We start from the raw sequence: 24,528 nt of genomic DNA, 5'->3' as shown, positions 1-24,528 counted from the left end.
TGTCCCAATCTGTGATTCCATACTTACCTTCCCAGAGAGGTATCGTTTATAAGGTCCAGCACTGTTAGGAAGCAAGAAAAGGTGCCACACATTCAGAATATTGTGGGCAACAAAGTAAATTATATACTTTATTTTGAAGGCCCTGAAGACCCTTAAAATAGTGGACAATCTTCTTTGTATTATGTTTAGAAATAGTTACATCATTTCTAGGAACACTATAGGCAGTATACATTTCATCTAATTAAATTGATTTTAGTGCTCAGATTTTTAAGCAGCTTAAAAGGGACACTGTAGGCATTATAATTGCTTCATCTCATTGATGTGGTTATAGTGTCTGGAGTCCCCTGGTATTGTCCTACCATTCAGCATTAAACAATTTTTAATAGTTCAACACGAAACAGGAGTACCCAGCAGCCCATCTCCTCTATGCTGCTAGTGCTAATGAAGAAGCATTGTGTCAGCTGAATGCTTTCATCCTATTACAGTGCCCATTGCTGGTATAAATTGGTATGGTTTGAAGGAAGTGTGTAATCTCTGCCTTAGCCATATTTCCAGAAGGAGGGAGGCTGTGGGAAGCCAATGATCCTCACTTAGTGTTAAACTGTTCAAAAATAGTTTAACACTGAATGGAGGGACAGAGCCTGGGAACTCCAGCCACTCTAAACAATTCAATGAGAGGAAATTGTTAAAGTGCCTACAGTGTCCCTTTACCAATGAATGAGTCTCTCTTACTGTCCACATCCCAGCCCTCACTGGAGGTATGGAAAATGTAGAAATTAAACATTCCATTGCCATACCAATTTCAACCAGCAATGGGTGGTTTTGATAGGCTGAATGCGGTCAGCTGACAGTTTCAGCCAATGACCTCTGCCTATTCCTGTTCAGGCTAATGCTTCCTCATGAACCTGAGCAGCACAGAGGGGATGGGCAGCTGGGAACACTAATTTAGCATTAAACCAATAAAAACAGTTTACCACTGAATGGAAGGACAGCACCAGTGGATTTCAGATACTAAAACTACTTCAATGAGATGAAGCACTTACAGTGCCTATAGTGTGCTTTTAAACATAGATTCAGGCTCTCATAACCTAATAGGATGCTGTATCAGATAGTGTACAGATTTGTTTTAAACAACATCATGGATGTCTTTCAAAAACAAACAAACAAAAACTGAATATTTAAGAATATAAATATTAAACGTGAAGGTTCACAGCCAAGAAAAAGATCCGACTGCCATTTTAGAATAAGGAAAGTAATTTTTTTCCACATTTTGTGGCGAAATTGCTTCAACATTATTGCCTGCTTTTGGAACAAATGCACAAGTAAAGAGTTTTGAAAAGATGATTTTTTTTTTAGCATTTTAGTCTATATTCAGCTTATATTACAATGCAACTACATAAATTGAAGTCCTTCAGATATTTGTCTGCACAGTTAAAAAAAACAACAACTTAAAATCCAGATGCTGGATCCTCTTGGCAAGATTTGTCCATTAGGTGGATTCTAGGTTTTGAACCTTACACTACACAGTAAAGCCCCCATTGACTTTGGAAAAACTGTAAATTGCAGTTAAAAAATGCATTTTGTAATCTCAACATTCTAAAGACTGAGTTACTTTTTAGAACTTGTATTAGTTTTATGTTGACATAAATAGACTAGATGCCTATGAGGATCCATAAGATTAGCTTAGGAGTTCTCAAAGTGTATCTCTCTAGATGACTATCAGCATAGGGGTATAGAAGTAATGGATCGTCACGTAAGAATATCCTTTACTATATACACTGCTCAAAAAAAATAAAGGGAACACTTAAACAACACAATGTAACTCCAAGTCAATCACACTTCTGTGAAATCAAACTGTCCACTTAGGAAGCAACACTGAGTGACAATCAATTTCACATGCTGTTGTGCAAATGGGATAGACGACAGGTGGAAATTATATACAATTAGCAAGACACCCCCCAATAAAGGAGTGGTTCTGCAGGTGGTGACCACAGACCACTTGCATGAGACGGAGTCTACAACCCACACAAGTGGCTCAGGCAGTGCAGCTCATCCAGGATGGCACATCAATGCGAGCTGTGGCAAGAAGGTTTGCTGTGTCTGTCAGCGTAGTGTCCAGAGCATGGAGGCGCTACCAGGAGACAGGCCAGTACATCAGGAGACGTGGAGGAAACCGTAGGAGGGCAACAAGCCAGCAACAGGACCGCTTCCTCCGCCTTTGTGCAAGGAGGAACAGGAGGAGCACTGCCAGAGCCCTGCAAAATGACCTCTAGGAGGCCACAAATGTGCATGTGTCTACTCAAACGGTCAGAAACAGACTCCATGAGGATGGTATGAGGGCCCGACATCCACAGGTGGGGGTTGTGCTTACAGCCCAACACCGTGCAGGACGTTTGGCATTTGCCAGAGAACACCAAGATTGGAAAATTCGACACTGTGCTCTTCAAATATGAAAGCAGGTTCACACTGAGCACATGTGACAGACGTGACAGAGTTTGGAGACGCCGTGGAGAACGTTCTGCTGCCTGCAACATCCTCCAGCATGACCGGTTTGGCAGTGGGTCAGTAATGGTGTGGGGTGGCATTTCTTTGGGGGGGCCACACAGCCCTCCATGTGCTCGCCAGAGGTAGCATGACTGCCATTAGGTACCGAGATGAGATCCTCAGACCCCTTGTGAGACCATATGCTGGTGCGGTTGGCCTGGGTTCCTCCTAATGCAAGACAATGCTAGACCTCATGTGGCTGGACTGTGTCAGCAGTTCCTGTAAGACGAAGGCATTGATGCTATGGACTGGCCCGCCCGTTCCCCAGACCTGAATCCAATTGAGCACATCTGGGACATCATGTCTCGCTCCATCCACCAATGTCACGTTGCACCACAGACTGTCCAGGAGTTGGCAGATGCTTTAGTCCAGGTCTGGGAGGAGATCCCTCAAGAGACCATCCACCACCTCATCAGGAGCATGCACAGGCCTTGTAGGGAGGTCATACAGGCATGTGGAAGCCACACACACTACTAAGCCTCATTTTTACTTGTTTTAAGGACATTACATCAAAGTCGGATCAGCCTCTAGTGTGTTTTTCCACTTTAATTTTGAGTGTGACTCCAAATCCAGACCTCCATGGGTTGAAAATTTTGATTTCCATTTTTTAATTTTTGTGTGATTTTGTTGTCAGCACATTCAACTATGTAAAGAACAAAGTATTTCAGAAGAATATTGACTTCATTCAGATCTGTGTTATTTTTGTGTTCCCTTTATTTTTTTGAGCAGTGTATATCAGCATACTTGCTGGTGATTATGTCAGCACAGTGTAAACACTGGTTTGATACCTACCTATGATTTGTGTCTGGCAGTGTCATTTTAAATACTATTGATATAAACCCAAATACTGGTTTTCTTAATGATTTTATCAATATATTTTACATTACTTTCACTTTGAAGTGGTCATGGTGCCTGGATTCTGTAGGTGCAACATTTTGCTACGAAACACTGCACACACAGACTTAAGCCCCTACGCTGCCGCATATGTAATACAATTAATGGGCTTTACTACTTCGTTTAAATTAAGGAGAAACATTTCGCACAAAAATCCCAAAGATGACAGTCCACTAGGTCCATCTACTCTCCTCAACTAGTTTTTCCCCAATATATTCTCACGCATGTGTGGAAACACAAAATGGTAAAATGGTAGCCTACACAGCGAATTAAGAAAAATGTTCTAATGGACAAACTGACAGCGATAATACACAACACAACTCAGTCCTTTGAAAAGTTGTGGCAGCCCTGGAATGACCTGGGCGACTAACACAGTTGAGGGGAGGGTGCCTAGCAGAACATGATGAACCCAATGGTAAAACTTTCTGTATACTCTGGAATATACACCAGTCCTGTTTAATCGTTTTATGTAACTTGCTATTCTCTGACCGTGTGTAACAAATCACGTAAATGTCAACTGTATCTTACTACGGCTGTTTCTGAAATAAAGAATTTAAAAAAAGAAATTGGTAGCCTACAAAGATGGTAGTGTATACACCAACTTTTGTGTAGGCATTAAAGGAACACTCAACTGCCCAAATTAAAAAAAAACAAAAAAAAAACTACCATTAAAAAGTCACTGTTTAGATGCACGCATGTTTTCATGTTGGGATATATGTACCAATTATGCATTTATTTCTTGTCCTTGTCCTCCCCTTCTAACCCCGCCCAGGCTTTTTGTGTTTGTCCAATCACAGACTACTCAATACAGCCTAATACGCAATAGCTGCCTTTTGAGTTAAACTCCACCGTGCTAAAGAAACCAGCAAGTAACATGACCTCTTATCTGATTGACAGCCAGGGGGTGTAACCATGTTATTTTATAAAAGTGTCGATTTCTATCTGAGTTTAAGCACTTTAGGCATCTGGAGTGTCACCTTAAATGCACTTTGTTACAGACAAAGACTTTGGTCAGTTATATACCAAAATGAATCAACACACAGACAAAATATACTTTCAGATCTTTCACTGCTTCTAAAACATCACCCATCTCAAGCAAAAGATACAGAGATTTGATAAAACCATATGGCCATATTGTGCTATGCCCATCATTACGTCAAAGTACCCCATTATTAGTAGGTTCTAAACCTTATTTTTTACATAGAAGATAATGCGCAACCAAAAGAGCCTGGTCAGCTATACAAAGAAAAAAATACCGGATTGTGAATTCAGTGTACACAAGTTTCAGTCCTTACACAGATACTAAAAACCATCTACCTTAAGTGTAACATATGGGGATATGGTCGCACTATATGGTCACTTGGTCAGTGATTGATGGCCAATATCAAAGGAAATTCAAGGGGGCAGTAGTTACCAGTAAATTATGCGGGTTTGTCTTTGCTTGTCCTCTGGTTTATAAAGTATTTTTCTATGTGCCCTAATATCAAAGAAATCACAGCATCTCTCATTTGTAGTTTTTAGTAAAACACACTGGTGGCAGGTCTACTCCAGCTATGTTTCAGCTTGTTAATCTATCAAGGATTTGTTATCGCCAACTGTACCCCCTGTTCCTTGTTCACTAGTGTGTCTGGTCTTAAAATGTAGATCAAGATAGCGGAATTCAATTTTTTTTGGCCTAAATTTAGCAAATCCCAGTTTCTTGTTTGACCAAATGTTTCAAGGGGTATAATCTCAGTAGTGACTCTAAAATAATTCTCACTATAGATGACACGAACTCAAAGCCTTTGCGATTGAGTCAGTTTGCTGGATAGGAACAGGTCACTAAATTTACATTCAAAATCCTCTTCTATCAACAGGTTAATGACTTATTATTTTATTGGAAGCACACGGTTTATAATTAAAAACAATGCATGTAAATCAAGGCATGTAGGAAAGTCACATGGAGTTTGAGAATTTAACCCCAGACCCTAATTAACCCCAGACCCCACCAAAATTAAAAAAAATTAAAAACAGATGAGCATTGCACAATTACACTTTAAAGGACCACTATAGTGCCAGGAAAACATACTCGTTTACCTGGCACTATAGTGCCCTGAGGGTGCCCCCACCCTCAGGGTCCCCCTCCCGCCAGGCTCTAGAAGGGAGTAAGGGGTTAAACTTACCTCTTTCTCCAGCGCCGGACGGGGGACTCTCCTCCTCGGCTGAATGCAGGAGCCGCGTGCGCATTCAGCCAGTCCATAGGAAAGCATTCACAATGCTTTCCTATGGACGCTGGCACCTTCTCACTGTGAAAATCACAGTGAGAAGCGCGGAAGCGCCTCTAGCGGCTGTCAATGAGACAGCCACTAGAGGCGGGATTAACCCTATTATAAACATAGCAGTTTCTCTGAAACTGCTATGTTTATAGAAAAAAGGGTTAAACCTAGCTGGACCTGGCACCCAGACCACTTCATTAAGCTGAAGTGGTCTGGGTGCCTATAGTGGTCCTTTAATACAAGCACACAAAAACAGTCGAGTAGGTCAATATACTACTATAACACGTTGGCATGTTTAGTTTTATTATATAAATTAATATAAAAGAACAAAATATGAGTGATGAATGTATTAACCATTCAATTTCAATAACTGAATGGAAAATCATAGAAAAACAGAGTATCGAGGCAGCTTTAAGCCATACAGAAATCAATAATCAAAAGTTATAATTAATATTATACTCACTAATGAATCCATCTTCAAAAACTCTGAGGAAATCAGGATCGAAATTACATTCGCAGGTTCTATAACGTAAAACAAAATATAATCTTTATTTAAGAAAGTGCCACTATGGTGACATAAGTAAGGTGTAAAAATATCAAATTAGATGATAGCAGCTAATATGAGGTACCAAGATAGTTAGTGAACATTAAAGAGGGACTCAGAATTTAAAACCACATCTTAATGTACAGGTTTGGTGCATGGATGCGGGTGGCAATGTTTACATTGTGCCTAACACACACCTCCTCTTAAAGGGATACTCTAAGCAACAACTTAATGAAATGATTTCTGTGTATAAATTGTGCCCCTGCAGTTTGACTGCTCAATTCTCTGCTATTTAGGAGTAAAATCACATTGTTTATATAGCCCTAGCCACACTTGCCCTGCCTGTGATTTACACAGCCTCCCTACAGACTTCCTGATTCATTTAGAATTTCTTAACTCCTGCTCTGTCAATAGCCTGCCAGAGCCTCCTGAGATTGATTAAACTTAAATTAAAAGACAAGGACAACCTCTAAAGTAAACACACTGTGCTATATAAACTGCAGATTCTCGCACTTTGAGCAAAATCAGATCTTCACGTAACTAAAAACTATACAGATCTTAAGGTTGCCTCTAGAAAATTATATTTATCTAGTGTATTACTGTAATGTAAATTCACCTAATCGATATAAGGTATTCAGGATGGCAAGTATTCATATACACGCTTCATAATTAACGTACACTAATTTATAAATGGTTCGTGACCGCCAAATTCATGAATAAACTATAAGAAAAAAAAGACTTACTAAGCAAGAAGAAGAAAGAAAGAAAGAAAAAAATAGTACTGGAATATTGCTACCAATCTCATAAAGGAAGATGCTAGAAGATCTACCCACCAAGCTTTGGAGCCTCTGATTTGTCGCTTTCCCTTGAATTACGCTTCACATATTTCATAAGCCAGTTGAATATATGCACATCACAATGAACAGATATGTCCACTTCCTCCCACCGCTGGGCATCCGTGGACAGATATTCTGCAAAATACTTCATCTCGGATACAAGAAGATCACGTGGACACACAAAGTCTTGCTTTAGATTCTTTGCTTCATCACATACATGGATTACCATGTTTGGTCTTTAAAAGGAAAAAGTGGATATAATATTAATTCTGCATATTTATCAAAAGTAGCTAGTCACTTGCTACCAACCCTGAAAAAATTAGGTAAAAAAAAAAAAAAACAACAACATTAAATTACTCAGTTTTGGCATCTAGTTTGAAAATTATACAGGAAAATGGTTGTTTAAGGCTATGGAAATAAAATACTAATGAAAGTATGTATGTGATTTTCATACAAAAGGTATAATTTCTTTATACCTCCGAATGCTATTCCATTTTACAAAAACTAATCACGGAGGGTTCAGATTACAGCTATTGAGACTTCGAATAACACTATAGGGATTACATGGCAAAGTGATACCAATTTACTGGCATGTTTACATAGTGCGTTGAATTTCAGTAACCTCCAAGTCAATACATTTTAAACACATTATTATGCATACCAATTTCCCCCCAATTTCCTAGCTAAAGTATACCTGAATTAGTTCCGTGGCTATAACATTTGACTTGTAGCCACTTTTTGTGATAGAGTGTCTTTTATAAACTAGTATTATCTAATTCTTCGATTAATATGTTGTGGTAAGACATGGCTACATGGTCTATTTCCCATGAATCATTGCACCATTTTATTTTTACAAATCTTTTTAAGGAAGGGCAGCTCTCCACATAAAGAGGCCTAGCACCACTGATTTAAGGGCTAACCATAGTGTTGTTTTGGCATTTCAGGTAGACCATTAAAGTAAAAAAATCAAAAGTCAAAATAACAGTCTGTAGACTATAAACTAATCTCGGACATAGGACACCAGGTAAGAAGGATCAGTGGTTATTACACTTTGAGTGTTCTTTTAATGTATTGTATTGCTCCATGTTACCCTGAAGCTCTCCATAATGTGCTCCTTTTAGTACCTAAAAGAAGCATGGAGGCTTGCTCTCTTGCGTCTCAATAACGAAGGTCGGGAATTGATTTCTTGGAAATATTTTTAACAAAAACTAAGCCATATAGGTCATATGTAGCTTTTTTTTTACTGATCACACAGAGATCCATTCACTGACATTTGCAGTAGAAAATTTGTCAATGGCAATTACTGTCTTACCCCTGACTTCCTTCCATGCTTTCACCATTCACAGACAACGGTAATTTGTCATATTCAGTAGAGCTCTTCCTGGCCGAAACAGCACCAGTTCTTCCTTAATCAAAATAAAGAGGGATTTCACGCTTTAATATTTACATCACATGTCTTTAAACTACACACAAATGATAAACATGTGCAATTTCAGGCTGTAACAGATGCGCAAATGCAATTAAATGGAAGTCTTCTGAGATCTGTGCATTTTATGACGGATGCTGTTATCCCAGAGATAAGCAACTAGTATTTATGGTCTTGTACACAGCAATTCAACAGAACAACAGAATTGGGCAATATAGTTCTGTCAGTAAATGAGAGCAAACAAAGGAATATATATACTTATCAGCAACAACATTTAAACAACCTGCCTAACATCATATAGGTTCCAAAACTGCGCTGATGCAATGAAACATGGATTCCACAAGACCTCTGAATATGTCCTCCGGTATCTGATACCAAGACATAAGCATTAGATCTTTTAAGTCCTGCAAGTTGCGAAGTGGGGCACAGATACGCAATTGGATTCAGATCTGGGGAATCCAGAAGCCATGGCAACACCTTGAACTGTTTGTCATGTTCCTCAAACCATTCCTCAACAAATTTGCAGTGTGGCAGTGTCCATTATCCTGTTAAAAGAGGCCACTGCCTGCAGGGAATACCATTGCCATGAAGGGGTGTACGTGGTCTGAAACAATCTCTGGGTAGGTGGTACATGTCAAAGTAACATCCGCATGAATATCAGGAAAGGTTTCCACGCAAAACATTGCACAGAACATAACATTGCCAGTGCTGGCCTGTCTTCTTTACATAGCGCATCCTGCAGTCATCTGTTCCCTAGGTAAATGACCCACACGCATCTGGTCATACACCTGATCTAAAAGTAAACCTGATTCATCAGACCAAGCAACCTCTTTCCATTGCTTTATGGTTCATTTCGAATGCTCACATCCCCACTGAAGAGGCTTTCAGCAGTGGACATGGATCATGATGGGCACTCTGACCGATATGCAGATACAAAGGAAATTGCAATGCACTTTTCTATCATGGCCAGTATTAAGTGTTTCAGCAATTTGAGCTATAGAAGTCATGTCTCCTTACATGCATCAATGAGCGCCCATGACCATGATGCCGGTTCACCGGTTGTTCTTCCTTGCACCACTTTTGGTAGGTACAAACCACTGCATACCGGAACACCCCAAAAGACTTGCCGTTTTGGAGATTCTTTGACCCAGTCATCTAGCCATCTCTAGTTGACTCTTGTCAAAGTTAATCACATATTTTCACTTGCCTATTTTTCCTGCTTCCAACAAACGAAATTCGAAAACTGACTGTGCACTTGCTGCCTAAACTATCTCACCCGTTGACAGGTAACATTGCAATGATATAATCACTTCACCTGTCAGTGGTTTTAATGTTGTGACTGATCAGTGTGTGTATATATATATTATATGATATTAAATGTGATTTCTTGCCCAGTCCAGAGCATCTATAGCAAAATATCTATGCCCAAGTTCTCCGAATAGCACTCAGTGTAGGGGAAACGCCACTGTGTTAAAGTTCGGACCAGCCACGCACATGGTCCTATGCCCAAAATAGTTCTAGGGAGTTTGGTGCTTTTGCCGTGCAACTATCGGGAGCTCCTGCGGCCACAATACGGGGTGCTCCGCCTGACTCTTAGGTAGCATTAGTTCCCCTTAGTCTCAGACATCTTCCTTCCAAAAATCTCTCTTCTGGCGGATTTCAAAGTTGTTCAAAACTGCAAACCAAGTTGTCCGTGAACCGCACGGTCACTTCATGCCAAAAAGAGTTCCATAACATTCACGGCTGAGGTGACCGGGGACCCACAAAGTCCTCATGTTGAAATTAGTTCCATAGCGATCGCGGTTAAGTACCACTGAGGACTATTCGTGAGTTTGGTGAATGCAAACGGTCGCCAGGGTGTCAGCGTTCGGTTCCATTTGCATGAAAGGAAAGTGCTGAACCAGGGGCACCGAGGGAAAGCTGCTAATAGCAGCTGGGCAGGGTAACTCCCCTAAGGTGTCCCAGACCTGGACCATAGTCGGTGGGCATGAGGCCGGCTTCCACACTCCTCCAGGGGTCCATGGCAAACGTACGTGGGAAGGAGCGTTTGTCACACATACCATTCAGAATCTGCTCTGGCAGCAGCTGGCATGTAAAATATAACTCTGTGCCATGTAAACAGTCATAATAAATCATCTGCACTTTATGCCAGCATATGAAATAGCTGAAGCTTTATATATATTTATTTACTTACATGGGCCTTACAGCTTTGCCACTGGTAAGAGTGGCTGTGCAAACAGTAGCCATGCCTCCTAATGACACGATCCGCATCCTAAAACTCATAGTTTGCACTTGAAGACTAGGAATTTTGGGATGCCAATCACACCATTTTGGGGAGAGTGGATGAATGTGTAGCAGCTTCATTCAGAGCAGGATGCACACACAAGTAATGATATCTGTTAAACTATACACTTGCTGGCAATTTTTGAATGTTCACTTTCCATCCACACAATTTGTGAAAAGCAGGTTAAAGGGACACTATAGTCACCTGAACAACTTTAGCTTAATGAAGCAGTTTTGGTGTATAGAACATGCCCCTGCAGCCTCACTGCTCAATCCTCTGCCATTTAGGAGTTAAATCCCTTTGTTTATGAACCCTAGTCACACCTCCCTGCATGTGACTTGCACAGCCTTCCATAAACACTTCCTGTAAAGAGAGCCCTATTTAGGCTTTATTTATTGCAAGTTCTGTGTAATTAAGATTTTCTTATCACCTGCTATGTTAATAGCTTGCTTGACCCTGCAAGAGCCTCCTGTATGTGATTAAAGTTTAATTTAGAGATTGAGATGCAATTATTTAAGGTAAATTACATCTGTTTGAAAGTGAAACCTGTTTTTTTTTTCATGCAGGCTCTGTCAATCATAGCCAGGGGAGGTGTGGCTAGGGCTGCATAAACAGAAACAAAGTGATTTAACTCCTAAATGACAGTGAATTGAGCAGTGAAATTGCAGGGGAATGATCTATACACTAAAACTGCTTTATTTAGCTAAAGTAATTTAGGTGACTATAGTGTTCCTTTAACAAAAATAATTTGTGTTTTTTAAAGGGTCACTCCAAGTACCATGACCACTTCAGTGTTTTAAAGTGGTCATGGTGCCTGGAGTCTCTATGCACAATGTTTCACTGAAATGCTGCACTTGCCTAGTTCAACCTCTCGGCTGCCGGGTTGGGAAATTTCATGGAACACAGGCAGCATAATTGGGGCATCATTAGCCAGTTTGGAGTTCCAGCTGGCTAATATCAATTTTGTGCACATTGCTATGACCAGAATTGGATTAACTGGCTGACAGCATTCAGATTACGCTCTCAGGTAATGAATGGCTGTCGGGATCGACACAGGCCAGAAAGAAGTACCCAGGAAAGAAGGCAAGCTGCTGTAAGATAGTTTGCCCTATTACAGGGAAAAAGGTCCAGGGTATTCCTGGCCATCATAACTGCTACAGCAGGCTTGGAGTAACCCTTTAGACAAAATATGCTGTGGTTTTTAGCCTTTTCATCAACAGATTTCCATCAGGCAAGTTACAAAGTCCTAAAGCACAAAATGTCATACACATAATAAAGTATTGCATTATAAAATTAAAACCATACAGAGTTTCATTCACATACCTTGCCCCACTTCCAGCTCTTCCTGATCTTCAGCCGGATCAAGCAGGGAGGATTTGATATATGTGGCAAGGCTTTCCAATGGGATTCCTCCAGTTGCCATGAGTGGATTATATTGGTTATCTACAGGAGACGTCCCGCTGCTTTTCAGTTCTTCATACCGTTTGGCACACTATCAGATGTTCAAATAATTGGCATTTTAGATTGTCCAAGACATACATTTTACAATACACACATTGTACCAAATGTAATTTAAAAAAAACCTTATAGGGGCGGAGCCTGGAGCCGGAGCTGAATGGCTGCCATATCCATTCACTCCTGAGACAGCTGCTGATAATCCACAAATATCTCCTCACCAGGACACCATCCGACCCTGTAACTGGGAGAACCGGCACCGGGACTCTCACCCGCATCGTTAGATGCCTTTTTTTCAGAGCCCGAAGACCGGGAAAACGAAACGAAAGACTCGGGCCTACCTTCCAACGGCTTACCGCGACCTGGATTTCCTCCTCGGCGGGACGCCTGAGCAGAGCTGCCCTGAAATAAAGAGGACACCTACCTCTCCCAGCGACAAGACTCCGGTAAATATGGGGCGCCGCACGCGAAAAACGCAATCAGGCCCTTCAGCTGAGCATCCAGACATTGGAGCCATGCTCCAGCGGCAGACACAACCAAAGATGGCCGCCGCAGAGGCCCCAGCCATACCATCACAACCCCACTTGGGGGCTCATCCTACTACACAGCCCAGACCGGACCCAGTACAGGTCCAAGTACCATCACTGGTGACTCCAGATGACAACTCCCTAGCAACAAAAAGACTTACAAAACTGGGTGCTAGACATACAGAAAATGCTCTCTGCTGACATAGGGATCCTTAAAGATGACATGCAAAACGTTGCAGACCGTGTCAAGGCGACAGATGATGAATATATATTGAAACAGTATGTCCAATACGAAGGACCATATGCAACATCTACACACAGTGCAACAAACACTCACGCTGCAGATGTCCACCCAGGAAGACCGCGCACGACGCAACCATATTAAAATTCGCAGTATACCAGGCGACATAACGGCGGATGAACTGCCACACTACACAAGGAGACTCCTGGCCACCATTGTGTCCCCGGCGACAGCCCGGAAAATCACCCTGGACGGGATATATCATCTCCCGACTCCACCGAATGCACCTGCCAACGATGCCAGAAACATAATCCTCCGCTGCACCACATCGTACGAGAAGACTCAAATCATGACAGCACTTCGAGGCAAAACACCTCTCACATTTGAGAATTCACACCTATCCTTCTTTCAGGACTTATCTCGAGCCACACTCCAGTGGCGAAAGTCTCTGAGCCACCTTACCAATCAGTTACGCGCCAAAGGGATACAATACCGCTGGGGACTACCAAGATCCCTCACAATCAACCACACCGGCAATGTCCACAAGATCTCCACAGGGGCGGACGTCCCTGCTCTGATGTCTGGGACTCACACCTTCATCAAAATAGCTACCACATGACTGGACTTAAAGTCGACCAAACCTAAGGCAGCAACGAGAGCTGCAGCACAGTTCCTACTTGTTCATATTTTGTGTTATCATTTGTGTTATCATTTGATGTTGATGCATGCTCAGATTAGGAGAGACCGGAATGGAACCCAGGCCCCCAGAGAAAGTATTACTAACTGTCACGGGCAGAGCTTGCCCACCTCCTGGAGCCAAACTTGTAAGCACCCCAAGCAGCTGTACACATACATTAATAAGTAAACCGCAACCCCTTCCCCCCCTCTCCCCTCCGCTACTCCCTTGGTTAGGGGTAACCACAACCCCACAAATGTCCTAGACACCACACGAATAGTGCCAACAATCTGGGCACCACATACAGATACATTTGGGACCAATCACACAAGAGAGACCGTACACAACACCTAAATCCCCGCACATAAGGAACTTGTAGCAAGCAACCCCTAGACACCAACAGTCACAAGGATTCACCCCACACCAGGAACATGAGCAAACACACCGACGCCTAAAGCTCCAAACTCGTAACACACAGCTATATATCTCCATAAGGGGACACGGTAGTGCCTACATATGTGTCTCTACTTAAGTAGACAGTCTAACTTGTTCAACTATTGTTTAATTTTCAAGGACGTAATGTGGCATGTGCTTCATGACTGCAGACCTCTATGCATAAACTACCTTACCACATACGGCATGCCTAACTTGTAAAAAGAGGCTAGACAGCATATGTATGAAAACATGTCCGATATCACATTGTTACAACTGTAAATGTCTCGTGGACCATGCATATTTACGATCATTTTGTTAACTCTTATGCCTCAAAAATAAAAAGAGAAAAAAAAAAACCCTTATATTTTTGCAATCTATATAGAAAAATAAATATATAGCACTAGATAGCAAAACTATGAAAATGAATGGTACTTTGTTTGTTAGAAAAACAAGTGTGAACCTACAATCCCGCTAGCTATGTCACAGTGTCACAGTACACAGTTGTTGCAAAATGCTCCTGCTGGGATATTGTATAGAATTCTGTCAATCTACTTTATATCTGTATTATTGCAAAGTCATAGGGAAAGGAGCTCATTAATAACTGGAGTCTCAGGGAAACTGGTCACTGTTCTATATAGTGAATCAGGTTCGTTTTTCAAATATCATTGAGATCATGGTTTAGTTTTTCCTTCCCGTTTTAAATGCAGCATACCAAGTAACATGTACATCTACAAGGATATCCAGAAAGGGTAATAAAAAGAACACGGATAGAAAAAAGTCCTATTTGTCATTAAAGCGTTAGCACCCCCTATTCCTCCTAAAATGTGCATTATTGAATTAACTCATAAGCCTATATAATGTAAAATCCAGGAATACATTTGCTCTGGTGGTGTTATATAAAACATTATTTGTTGACCGGCAAGTTGTGATTAAAGGGACACTATAGTCACCTGAACAACTTTAGCTTAATGAAACAGTTTGGGTGTATAGATCATGCCCCTGCAGCCTCACTGCTCAATCCTTTGCCATTTAGTTAAATCCCTTTGTTTATGGAGGTGTGGCTAGGGCTGCATAAACAGAAACAAAGTGATTTAACTCCTAAATGACAGTGAATTGAGCAGTGAAATTGCAGGGGAATGATCTATACACTAAAACTGCTTTATTTAGCTAAAGTAATTTAGCTGACTATAGTGTTCCTAAAATGTACTTGAAACACATGTGCTAATGTGTAAAGGACAAAGCATGCAAAATTAATTGCACATATATTATTCTAGAGGTGGCAAACAACTGCTAAATCTCACACATAATTTTCTGCTTCATGACCCAACCCATAAAAATAGAATATCTAGTAAATATCAATGGTAATAAATTCAGGCATTGTGTGAAATCCATATATACAAAGTGGCATCAACAGTACTGCAGAGTGAATGAGAATTCAGTTCAATATATACAAATACATTTCTAAAAGCAGAGAATAGCAGATATTTTTAGAATACTAATTTGTTACAAAGTTACCTCTTTTGGGGTATATCCTGGGACTAGTCTGGCAACACTATCCCAATTAATTGGCTGAGGAACAGTCACAAGAGAATAGAGGATCATGTCCAAAACCATTTGGTTGTTATCATACGGAAAATTATTGTTTTCTGAATATCCGGAGCTCATGTCGTCGGCTGGTTCCTGCAATTAATAAAAGGACATTAAAATTAGTCATTTATTAATCATTGTGTAGATGCATTATCAATACCAATTGTCTATATCCAAACTGAAAAAAATAAATCAATGAAAAGGAATAATAATGCAGATATTTGTTTCTGAACTTCAACTATTATTATTAATATTGCGCCAACATGATGGACATTGCCCATGATTGTCGCCCAGCCTTGAGGCTACGTTTACGAGTATCTGGGATGCTATGATTAGCTGATGAGTACTTTGGTAAAAGGATTAGAAATCCACAGATGACCTCCATTTTTATACATGCCAAATATTACCTAGAAATATAAATGAAATCATTACAGGAACAGTATTTCGTGTATGTTTAGAATCTGTGATAATGTCCTCTTTAATGCCGGTGAAAGGATATGATGTTGGCTGTATGGCAGCAGACCTGCAGCAGGCGAGAGAAGATGCTGCGAGGCTGGGCCTCCTGCCGAGTTGATCCAATCAGACCATCACACTCTTAAGGTCTGGGAAAGGGAAGAAACTGTTTAATTCCATTTAGAGCTCATAAATAATGTAGTGACAGGACAGCAGAGCTAGTGCTCCTAAATCCAGCACATGCTGCCAGACAGATTTTAACCCTTTTTGGCTCAATTAGGGCTGCAATGCAGGCAATCAAATACAAAGAAGAATTGACATTCAGTGAAGTAATAAAATGCTAATATCTTGCTCTGGATTGCAGCTTTTTCTGAAATAGGTCTACTTAGTCATACATTGTCATTCATGTGTGCAATATGCTGATGTCTGCAGGATGAGTAAGCTGGCATATTATAATATGTCTCGTTAACCCTTCAACTACCAAAAGCACATGCGGAGAGAAGAATAGGAAGGAAGATGACCATTTATGACCGTTATTGGGGGTTCCCAGCCTGATTGTTTTGTAGTGTATGTTTTATCGGGGTATGTGCTATTCTCTGACTTAGTGAGAGTTATTGGGGGGAGATTAGTGGGGCTTTTTTTTCCATTGGTGCCACCATAACCTTTACAAGAGCATTACAAAGAGCTGTCTGTGTATATCGTTTATGGAGCATCCCTTTAAAAGGCATGTATTACATTTAATTTAACATATCCTGGCCAGAAAATTCCATATTTTGCCCTTACTTTCATAAATCCTTAAAGGGTTTTCTAAACCTTGTTAAAATTTAGAATGTCCTACTGGACACTTGTCCCCACCCAACCCACCATTTTTATTGAAAAACCTATAAAATTAGCTTTAAAGTAGGGTCATCAAGGTAGGTTCAACAAGGGGGTGAAAGAATAAAAAAAGAAAGTCAGCTTGTGTGCTAGGGGAGTAACTAAATCCTAGCACAAAAGCACACATTACTCTATATTGTCAACATATTAAGCTGAAAAGCTGCAAATACAGATTGGCTTGCTCTATGACAACTTCTAAAAATATAACTGGTCATGGAGGCTTTAACGGTGCTTTGGGTGAAATCTCCTTTCCTAAAGTCAATAGAGGACATTTTGCCATTTGAAAAACTCTGTTAATGATCAGGTCACTAGAGCAGTTTGTATTAGCCTGTAGATGCTTGCATACATTTTGTCAAATTCTCTCCAAGATTACTTCTTCATTAGCCTTTCATTATAAAACTAAATATTCAGAAAACAAAATTTATCTTGAAACATTGGCCACATTCATTCCGTAGCTCTGCAATTTTGCCAGTTTAATAATGTACTTCTTGAACACGTATACCCAATATTACACTTTGTATTTAACATGAGATCTTACTGAAGAAGACTCAAAAACTGTACAAAACTGTATTTTCTTCATGGGAATAAATTTATACATGGCAATAGATTTTGGCTCAATTAGCCTTAAACTTAAGTTACCCATTGTTAAAAAGTCTGTTCATAATTTTTGCCACTTCCACCCCAATAAAACGTCAACTGATTTAAGTTGGTATGTGGCAGCTGTGTCCAGAGGGCTTTCCTACCTTCAGGAGTAATGCCTTATGTGAATGGCAAAGCGACCTGGCACTTCAGCCTCATGACTTCCGTTCCGTTCTCCTCTGAACTGCGAGGAGGAATTAGACAGACAGCCGCTGACTGAGACTATTGATGGGTGTCCACTGAGAAAAATAATATGATTTCAGCGGCCTTCCAGCTAACCTTTACTCATATTTCAGGGCAGAGAGGAACGGAAGCAGCGAGAAAGATGCGCCATAGCTTATTAGATTGCTCCCTTAGAGGGACAATATAGGCACCCAGACCACATCATCTCATTAACGTGGTCTGGGTGAATTGTCCTTTTGCTCTTAACCCTGCAATGTTTAAAACCTCTAGTGGCTTTTAGAGGTGCTTCCAGGCTTCTCACAGAGTTTAACTTTGTGAATCGACGTTGGACGTCCTCGTGCATTCCTTGAGGATTTCAAGAGTCTTCAAAATCCCCATATGAAAGCACTGATTAAATGCTTTCCTATGGGGAAGATCTAATGGGCGTTGGAGGAGTGGAGCGATCCAGTGCAGATGGACCTCTTTGCTGGAATTAAGACGAGTATTAAAAGGAGTTTTAACCCTCTCATGCACGCGGGAGTGTGGGACCTAAAGTAATAGGGAAAGGGGTATACTATAGGGTTAGGAATGCAGTTTTGTATTCCTAATTTTATCATATTCTTTAAAATATATATTTTTAAATTGTACAACACATAGACAGGCCTAAACAAGGTCCCAGCTGCCAACCAGGCTACGGCAGACTTGGGCTGTGTTACCTCAAATAACTACAAGTGATGTGCAACTTTGGTTTTAATTTCTTGCTGCTAATTCTTTAGTTTGACTAATGATTTTCTTTATAACTTTTTTCCAGTAACTGCGTTCCCTGTTGATTTAACTGCCTTAGGAAAAATTTCTACTTTATTTAGTTAACTTGTGGGAAATGTTGTTATCTCTATCCCCCACATTAAGATAAAGTACTTCTGATAACTGATATACAGGTCATTGTGGGGTCTTAAGCAAAACAGCAGTCTTCTAATAGTTAACTACTCATATTATATCACCCTGCATTTTCGTTACTAGACATAAGCTCTTCGTGTTGCACACATTTTTTCTTCACAGGGGCAACATAGACATTTGGCATGAGCCGCCCCATTTATTTGCCTTGACTCCTTATCATAAAACCCGCAATATTCCACTTAATTTGCAATGAATTATTTTTGAATATGTTACTCACGCTGCTCTTTACAGATTCACCATTGTGTGAATGCATGCACGGTTGCAAAAATCGCAAGTTGCAATGCATATGCACATGAATAGCATGAAGTCTTTTGTAGGCCCCAAAACATTGCACTTCTACACAGAAAGGTAAAAAGCAACATATTGACAACATGAATGCTACTAAACAAAAATACCCGGGTATGTTATAATATTGCTGCCCATAAAGCGTTCGGATGTTCATAGGAATACTCCTTTCTGTCGTGTTAAAGATTTTAGCTAAAAGCAGGAAGGTGAATTGTTAGAATAGAACTGAGAAGAGATGTGACTTCATATTGCAGACGTGCTTACACATTAGAGACAATTGGTATGCTACAAAAAAAAACAACCTGTTATTAAATATTCATAGAGATTTGGGATACTAAGCAGGATTTTGTTTTGTTCTATGTATTTTGGCGAATACTATTGCCATTGCTGCTGCCCAGGAGTAGTGGGAGTCTAAGTGCAGGACCTACTTCGGTATGAATCTTACTAGCACCTGCACATATAAAAGTAAATAAAACAACATTAAAATAATTATCATAATAATCAGGTTAGCATTATTAATATTAGATCCCTAGTATTGGTCGATATGAAAAAAAATAAAATATACAAAGTTAGTGCTTTTCCTCAATGTAAATAGCGATACAAACAGGTATAACCTGGTCTGGTTTATCAAGCATTGATAATCAAACTAGCACAGGTAATATAACAAAATAGCTGGGACTCAGAATAGAAGAACTAATTCACAAACATACTGTATTACAGCGCTAAGAAGAAACAGGACACAGCAACAGAGAAAATCTGGACCTTCTACATCATCTATCACCATCAGGTATATGGAGAATAAACTCTTATAGGGAGAGTGAAACCTCACACTGCCACATATTTACTATACTGAATACAATAAACGCATGAATGTATTTGACTAATGGGAAACCACTGCCAGCACCGGTTTCTTGAATTGCAGTTTTTATTTGGGCTTCCTATTTGTTCTAGTACTCCAAACAATAGTTTTCGACTACAGACAAAAAATAGCATAAGGAAGTCAAAATGACTTTACAAATAAAAATACTCGTGGTATTGAGGCATGGTAGCTGTAAAAATACAACAGCCAAAACATATTTCAAGGCTACCCTGCCCCAATAAGGCTACCTTAATCATCTCGAGCTGTATATTTTCCATGTGTTGGCTATAGGGTTTACCGTGCCCCCTTTGAATAGAGCCTAGAGATTGCTATTAACCAAATGAGGTGAGTATTCATCGAAAGCGATCTTCGAACACTATAAGAGTACATAGAAATATGTACAATACATGTGGGATTCAGCTGATATTCCTAAAAAATATTAAATAAACAAAAAATAGTGTACTACAGTTTGATAGAAAATAATATTCCCTGCTATAAATTGCACTCACGAGAAATTGAAGTTAAATTAGCTCTAACACTGCCTCCCCCGAAGTAGGTGGAGGCTAATGTCTGCTTCTCAGGATCAAGGTATCACCCAATATCAGGAACCATGCAGGACTCCGATAGGTGTAAAATATATTTATTTATTAGGAATATAAAAGATAACAATAAAAATTGGTTTGGTCTTACCCGTTCCATCCCACCTCTGGGGCTTCCTAAGAGACCAATATTAATAAAAAAAACAGTAAAAGAAATAATGCTCCAAAAAAGCAGCCTAAAAAAACGTAATATACATGTTAACATGCCCCCGTGGATTTCAATATATAGGGAAAACAACAAGAGCCCTCAAGATACGCCCAAGAGAACATATTTATAAGACTAATAGAAAATCTTATCAACACACCGTAACTACACTTTGTAGAGGCCCAGTGGGCTAGATTTTATGGGCATTGAAAGTGTTACAATTTATTGGAGAGGAGGAGATATTAATAGCCTCCTTAGCAAGTCAGAGATGAGGTGGATTTTTAGCATTGATACCTTATTACCTCACGGCTTAAATGCCGATTTTGAAATAAACTCTTTTATATGAAATGTGTTTTACTAACTATGTTTTGGGATCTTCTATTTTTATACAGGATTTATCAATTTAATCTGGTTTTAAAATATTAAAGGACCACTATAGGCACCCAGACCACTTCAGCTTAATGAAGTGGTCTGGGTGCCAAGTCCATATAGGATTAACCATTTCTGCTGTAAACATAGTTTCAGAGAAACTGCTAAGTTTACAAATGGGTTAATCCAGCCTCTAGTGGCTGTCTCATTGACAGCCGCTAGAGGCTCTTCCGCGCTTCTCACTGTGATTTTCACAGTGAGAAGACGCTGCCGTCCATAGGAAAGCATTCAGAATGCTTTCCTATGAGACTGGCTGAATGCGCGTGCAGCTCTTGCCGCGCATGCGCATTCAGCCGATGACGGCAGAAGAACGAGGAGATTCCCCAGCGCAGAGGGAGCCCGGCACTGGAAAAAGGTAAGATTTTAACCCCTTCCTCACCCTGGAGCCCGGCGAGAGGGGGGCCCTGAGGGTGGGGGCACCCTCAGGGCACTATAGTGCCAGGAAAACAAGTATGTTTTCCTGGCACTATAGTGGTCCTTTAATCAGGATGCTTTTTATTGTCCTTTTAATCCTTTACTTATTAATATGCACTAATGCTGACAATGTCTTATTTTATATATGTATTGTGTCACCCATTGTTTTTTTTTTATAGTATATTATGTGTTTATAAGTTGCGTTTTTAGCAGGTTATATACATAATGGACTCCAATAAAATGGCGCTAGGTTTGCCCCAGAATAAAGATGTTCAAATGGGAAGTTTATAGCTCCGAGATCGGCAACCGTATAGTGACGTCATTAATAATGACATCAGGACGCATTCACACGAAAGAATGGAAGTGCCCAGATGCAGTTTAATGTTGAAAGCGGAACTATGGACTGGAACTACTACAACTACAGAATGTTGGGGAATGGCGCCAAATCTAAAGGTTTAAAAGGAAAGACTATGGAGGATAACGGCAGCAACCCCCTTTTGAGAAAGGTGTTAGATGTGAGGTCATTTTTATTATTGTTTTTGTCCAATAATTTATTTTTTTCTTACCCTATTTCCTGCATCCTGAAGCATTTATGGTATAAGATCGATGTTACTGAGATTGGCGAAAATAAATATCCTGACCCACTACTATCATCCGCTATATCCTCCATTTCAGGCTACTAGTCTGAGCCAGCTTTGCTAAGTGGCTCAGAACCATGTGAGTTGGACCAGTAGTGTGTTTATATATAATTTAACTGTGTTACTAACTATATTACCTTATGGTCTTTTTTATATTTGCACTTTTAGATTCCACATCAATCTTTTATCTGTGGTATTTATGCAATATTGTGTGCCCTCACTTTTGAATTTTTCTATTTTCACTGTGTTGTGTGTTTTTAGAGTCATCCACACAGGTGATTGAGCACCTTCTTTTATCACATTCTTACTATTGTTTTTTTATTGTCACTAGTATAGAAATGCCTAAGCACATGCATGAATTCATACAGCATTTCTCTGTAGATAGCTGACCAATCATGAGCGCTTCCAAGGAATCATAGGCCAGTTAAGTTGCCTAGAACATGAAAGTGCAGCAGAAGTAAGTTGTTGTTTTTTTAAAACTTTTCTACACTGCTTTATTCATCTGAACATACGCTTCAATACTATTTACGAGGATGAGGGGACAAAGAAATGGCACTTCATGAAAAATGGCACTTCTAGTTTAATACAATCTTACAAAACTATTACTTAAAATAACTTGTCTAAACAAATAGAATGTTAGTGGTTGGAACTATGATTGTATGAAGAGTGGGAACAGTGTCCAAGCGTAGTCAGATTAGCCAACACGTGTGGACATAACTGTTGTTGCGTTTTGGGTGTGGCTGACAAATGTGAACAGGACTAAATTCACTCTAAGCAGCCAACCATTGGTGCGCATGCACATATTATTTCCCATAACTGCTGTTTGGTAAAAAAAAAAATTCAAAGCAACCACAAGAAGTTTAATGATGATATCAGAGAAAAAAATCCAGAACCTATACATTATACAGATACTAATATATCATTTTACAAGTTGTTCTGCATTATTAAATCTTTTAATTAAAACCTGTGATGTTGCTCAGTGGTCTATACAATACAGTAAACTATAGCATGCTGTATTTATTATGTTTCACTACTGGGAAACAAGAAATATTTACTACCCAATCTTTAAATATGCTTAATAAATTATATTTAAAATAAATGTTTTATATATATATATATATATATATATATATATATATATATATATATATTACACACACAGTGGCATTGCTTTGTTTGAATCTAGCCAAATAACCCAGAGCTTTGTTATAAGTCAGGACATACAATGCCTATAACAGGTCTCAGTACATGTTACACCTCCCATGGTTACAATACAGATGCCCATACACTGCACATTGTGCTCAATGGGGGCTCACTGCTCAGACCCCCCATTAGTATCAGTATTATTATTAGTATCAGTATTATTATTAGTATCAATATTATCATTAGTATCAGTATCAGTATTATTAGTATTATTATTATTAGCATCAGTATTATTAGTATCAGTATTAGTATTATCAGTATTATTATGATTATCAGTATTATTATTAGCAGTATCAGTATTATTAGGATTATTATTATCAATATTATTATGATTATTACCTGCTGGCACACTGTGTTCAGAGCCGCTCCTCCAGCGAACACACCCCGGGGAAGATCCCAGGAGCCGGGGCCGCTCAACCACCCTCACTGGCCTGGAACCTGCTGGCCTGGCGACCAATCAGCGCTGGGTGGCGACCAATGGGAAGCCAGCTCTAGCCACCAGCCTGGCAGGGGCGGCCAGGCACTGGGGAGAGGGGCTCTGACGTCACGGGGAAGGGAGGTTGCACAGACGTTCGGTTGCCTTGCCGCAGTGCAGCGGGTGCGAGCTGAGCGTCTTCTGGTCTCCTAGCAACCAGCCAGAGGGAGGAGGCTGCGGCCTGCCAGCTGCTGGGGGGAGACCTGCAGTACCATCAGGACTGACACACCCGGAGAGCCCACTGTGTATGTATACATGGAGAAAGTAGAGGAACATTGCCATAGTCACTAATAGGAGACCTGCCATGGGCACAGGCTATAAACACTGACACTGGGACTTCTAGTAATGCTTACCTGGATAAAACATCTTATATTATAGGATTATTTACTAACAGGGAGAATTCAAAGTTAATCCAAAGAGAATTTCAAATTTAAGGCCAAAGTGGAAAAATGTGACAGAGATTTTTTACAATTCAGCAGTTTTTACCTTGCATTTGAACATCACATTCCATTCTTACTTTAGTGTATAACCCTAAGAGATACACACACACACACACTCAGATACACTGGCACATACACACACAGGTACATTGGCACATACACACACAGACCCACAGTGGCACACACACACACAACCCCTCAGATACACACATACAGATATACACACACAGATACACACTGACAAACACAT

General features: G+C 40.0%; 1 protein-coding gene across 3 annotated transcripts in view; it reads right to left on the bottom strand.

Moving 5' to 3' along the window:
- The window catches only part of SANBR (SANT and BTB domain regulator of CSR), a 49,558-nt gene extending 25,775 nt beyond the window's left edge, over positions 1-23,783 (bottom strand). For 2 of the 3 annotated variants that reach the window (XM_063441412.1, XM_063441413.1), the window contains exons 1-6: positions 16,112-16,184; positions 15,633-15,797; positions 12,107-12,275; positions 8,386-8,479; positions 7,071-7,309; positions 6,157-6,215 (exon numbers count right to left, since the gene is read on the bottom strand). In XM_063441412.1, coding sequence (XP_063297482.1) covers positions 6,157-6,215; positions 7,071-7,309; positions 8,386-8,479; positions 12,107-12,275; positions 15,633-15,782 — 711 coding nt within the window. In that variant the 5' untranslated portion in view covers positions 15,783-15,797; positions 16,112-16,184. Of the gene's footprint in view, positions 1-6,156; positions 6,216-7,070; positions 7,310-8,385; positions 8,480-12,106; positions 12,276-15,632; positions 15,798-16,111; positions 16,185-23,702 lie in introns of those variants that run through there. The other variant, XM_063441411.1, reaches the window with a different exon arrangement.
- Between the last annotated feature and the right edge of the window lie 745 nt (positions 23,784-24,528).

The sequence above is a fragment of the Pelobates fuscus genome, chromosome 2 (assembly GCF_036172605.1).
Source record: "Pelobates fuscus isolate aPelFus1 chromosome 2, aPelFus1.pri, whole genome shotgun sequence".
Classification (NCBI taxonomy): domain Eukaryota; kingdom Metazoa; phylum Chordata; class Amphibia; order Anura; family Pelobatidae; genus Pelobates; species Pelobates fuscus.
Note: the sequence above shows the minus strand (reverse complement) of the source record. Positions and strands in the feature narration are given on the sequence as shown.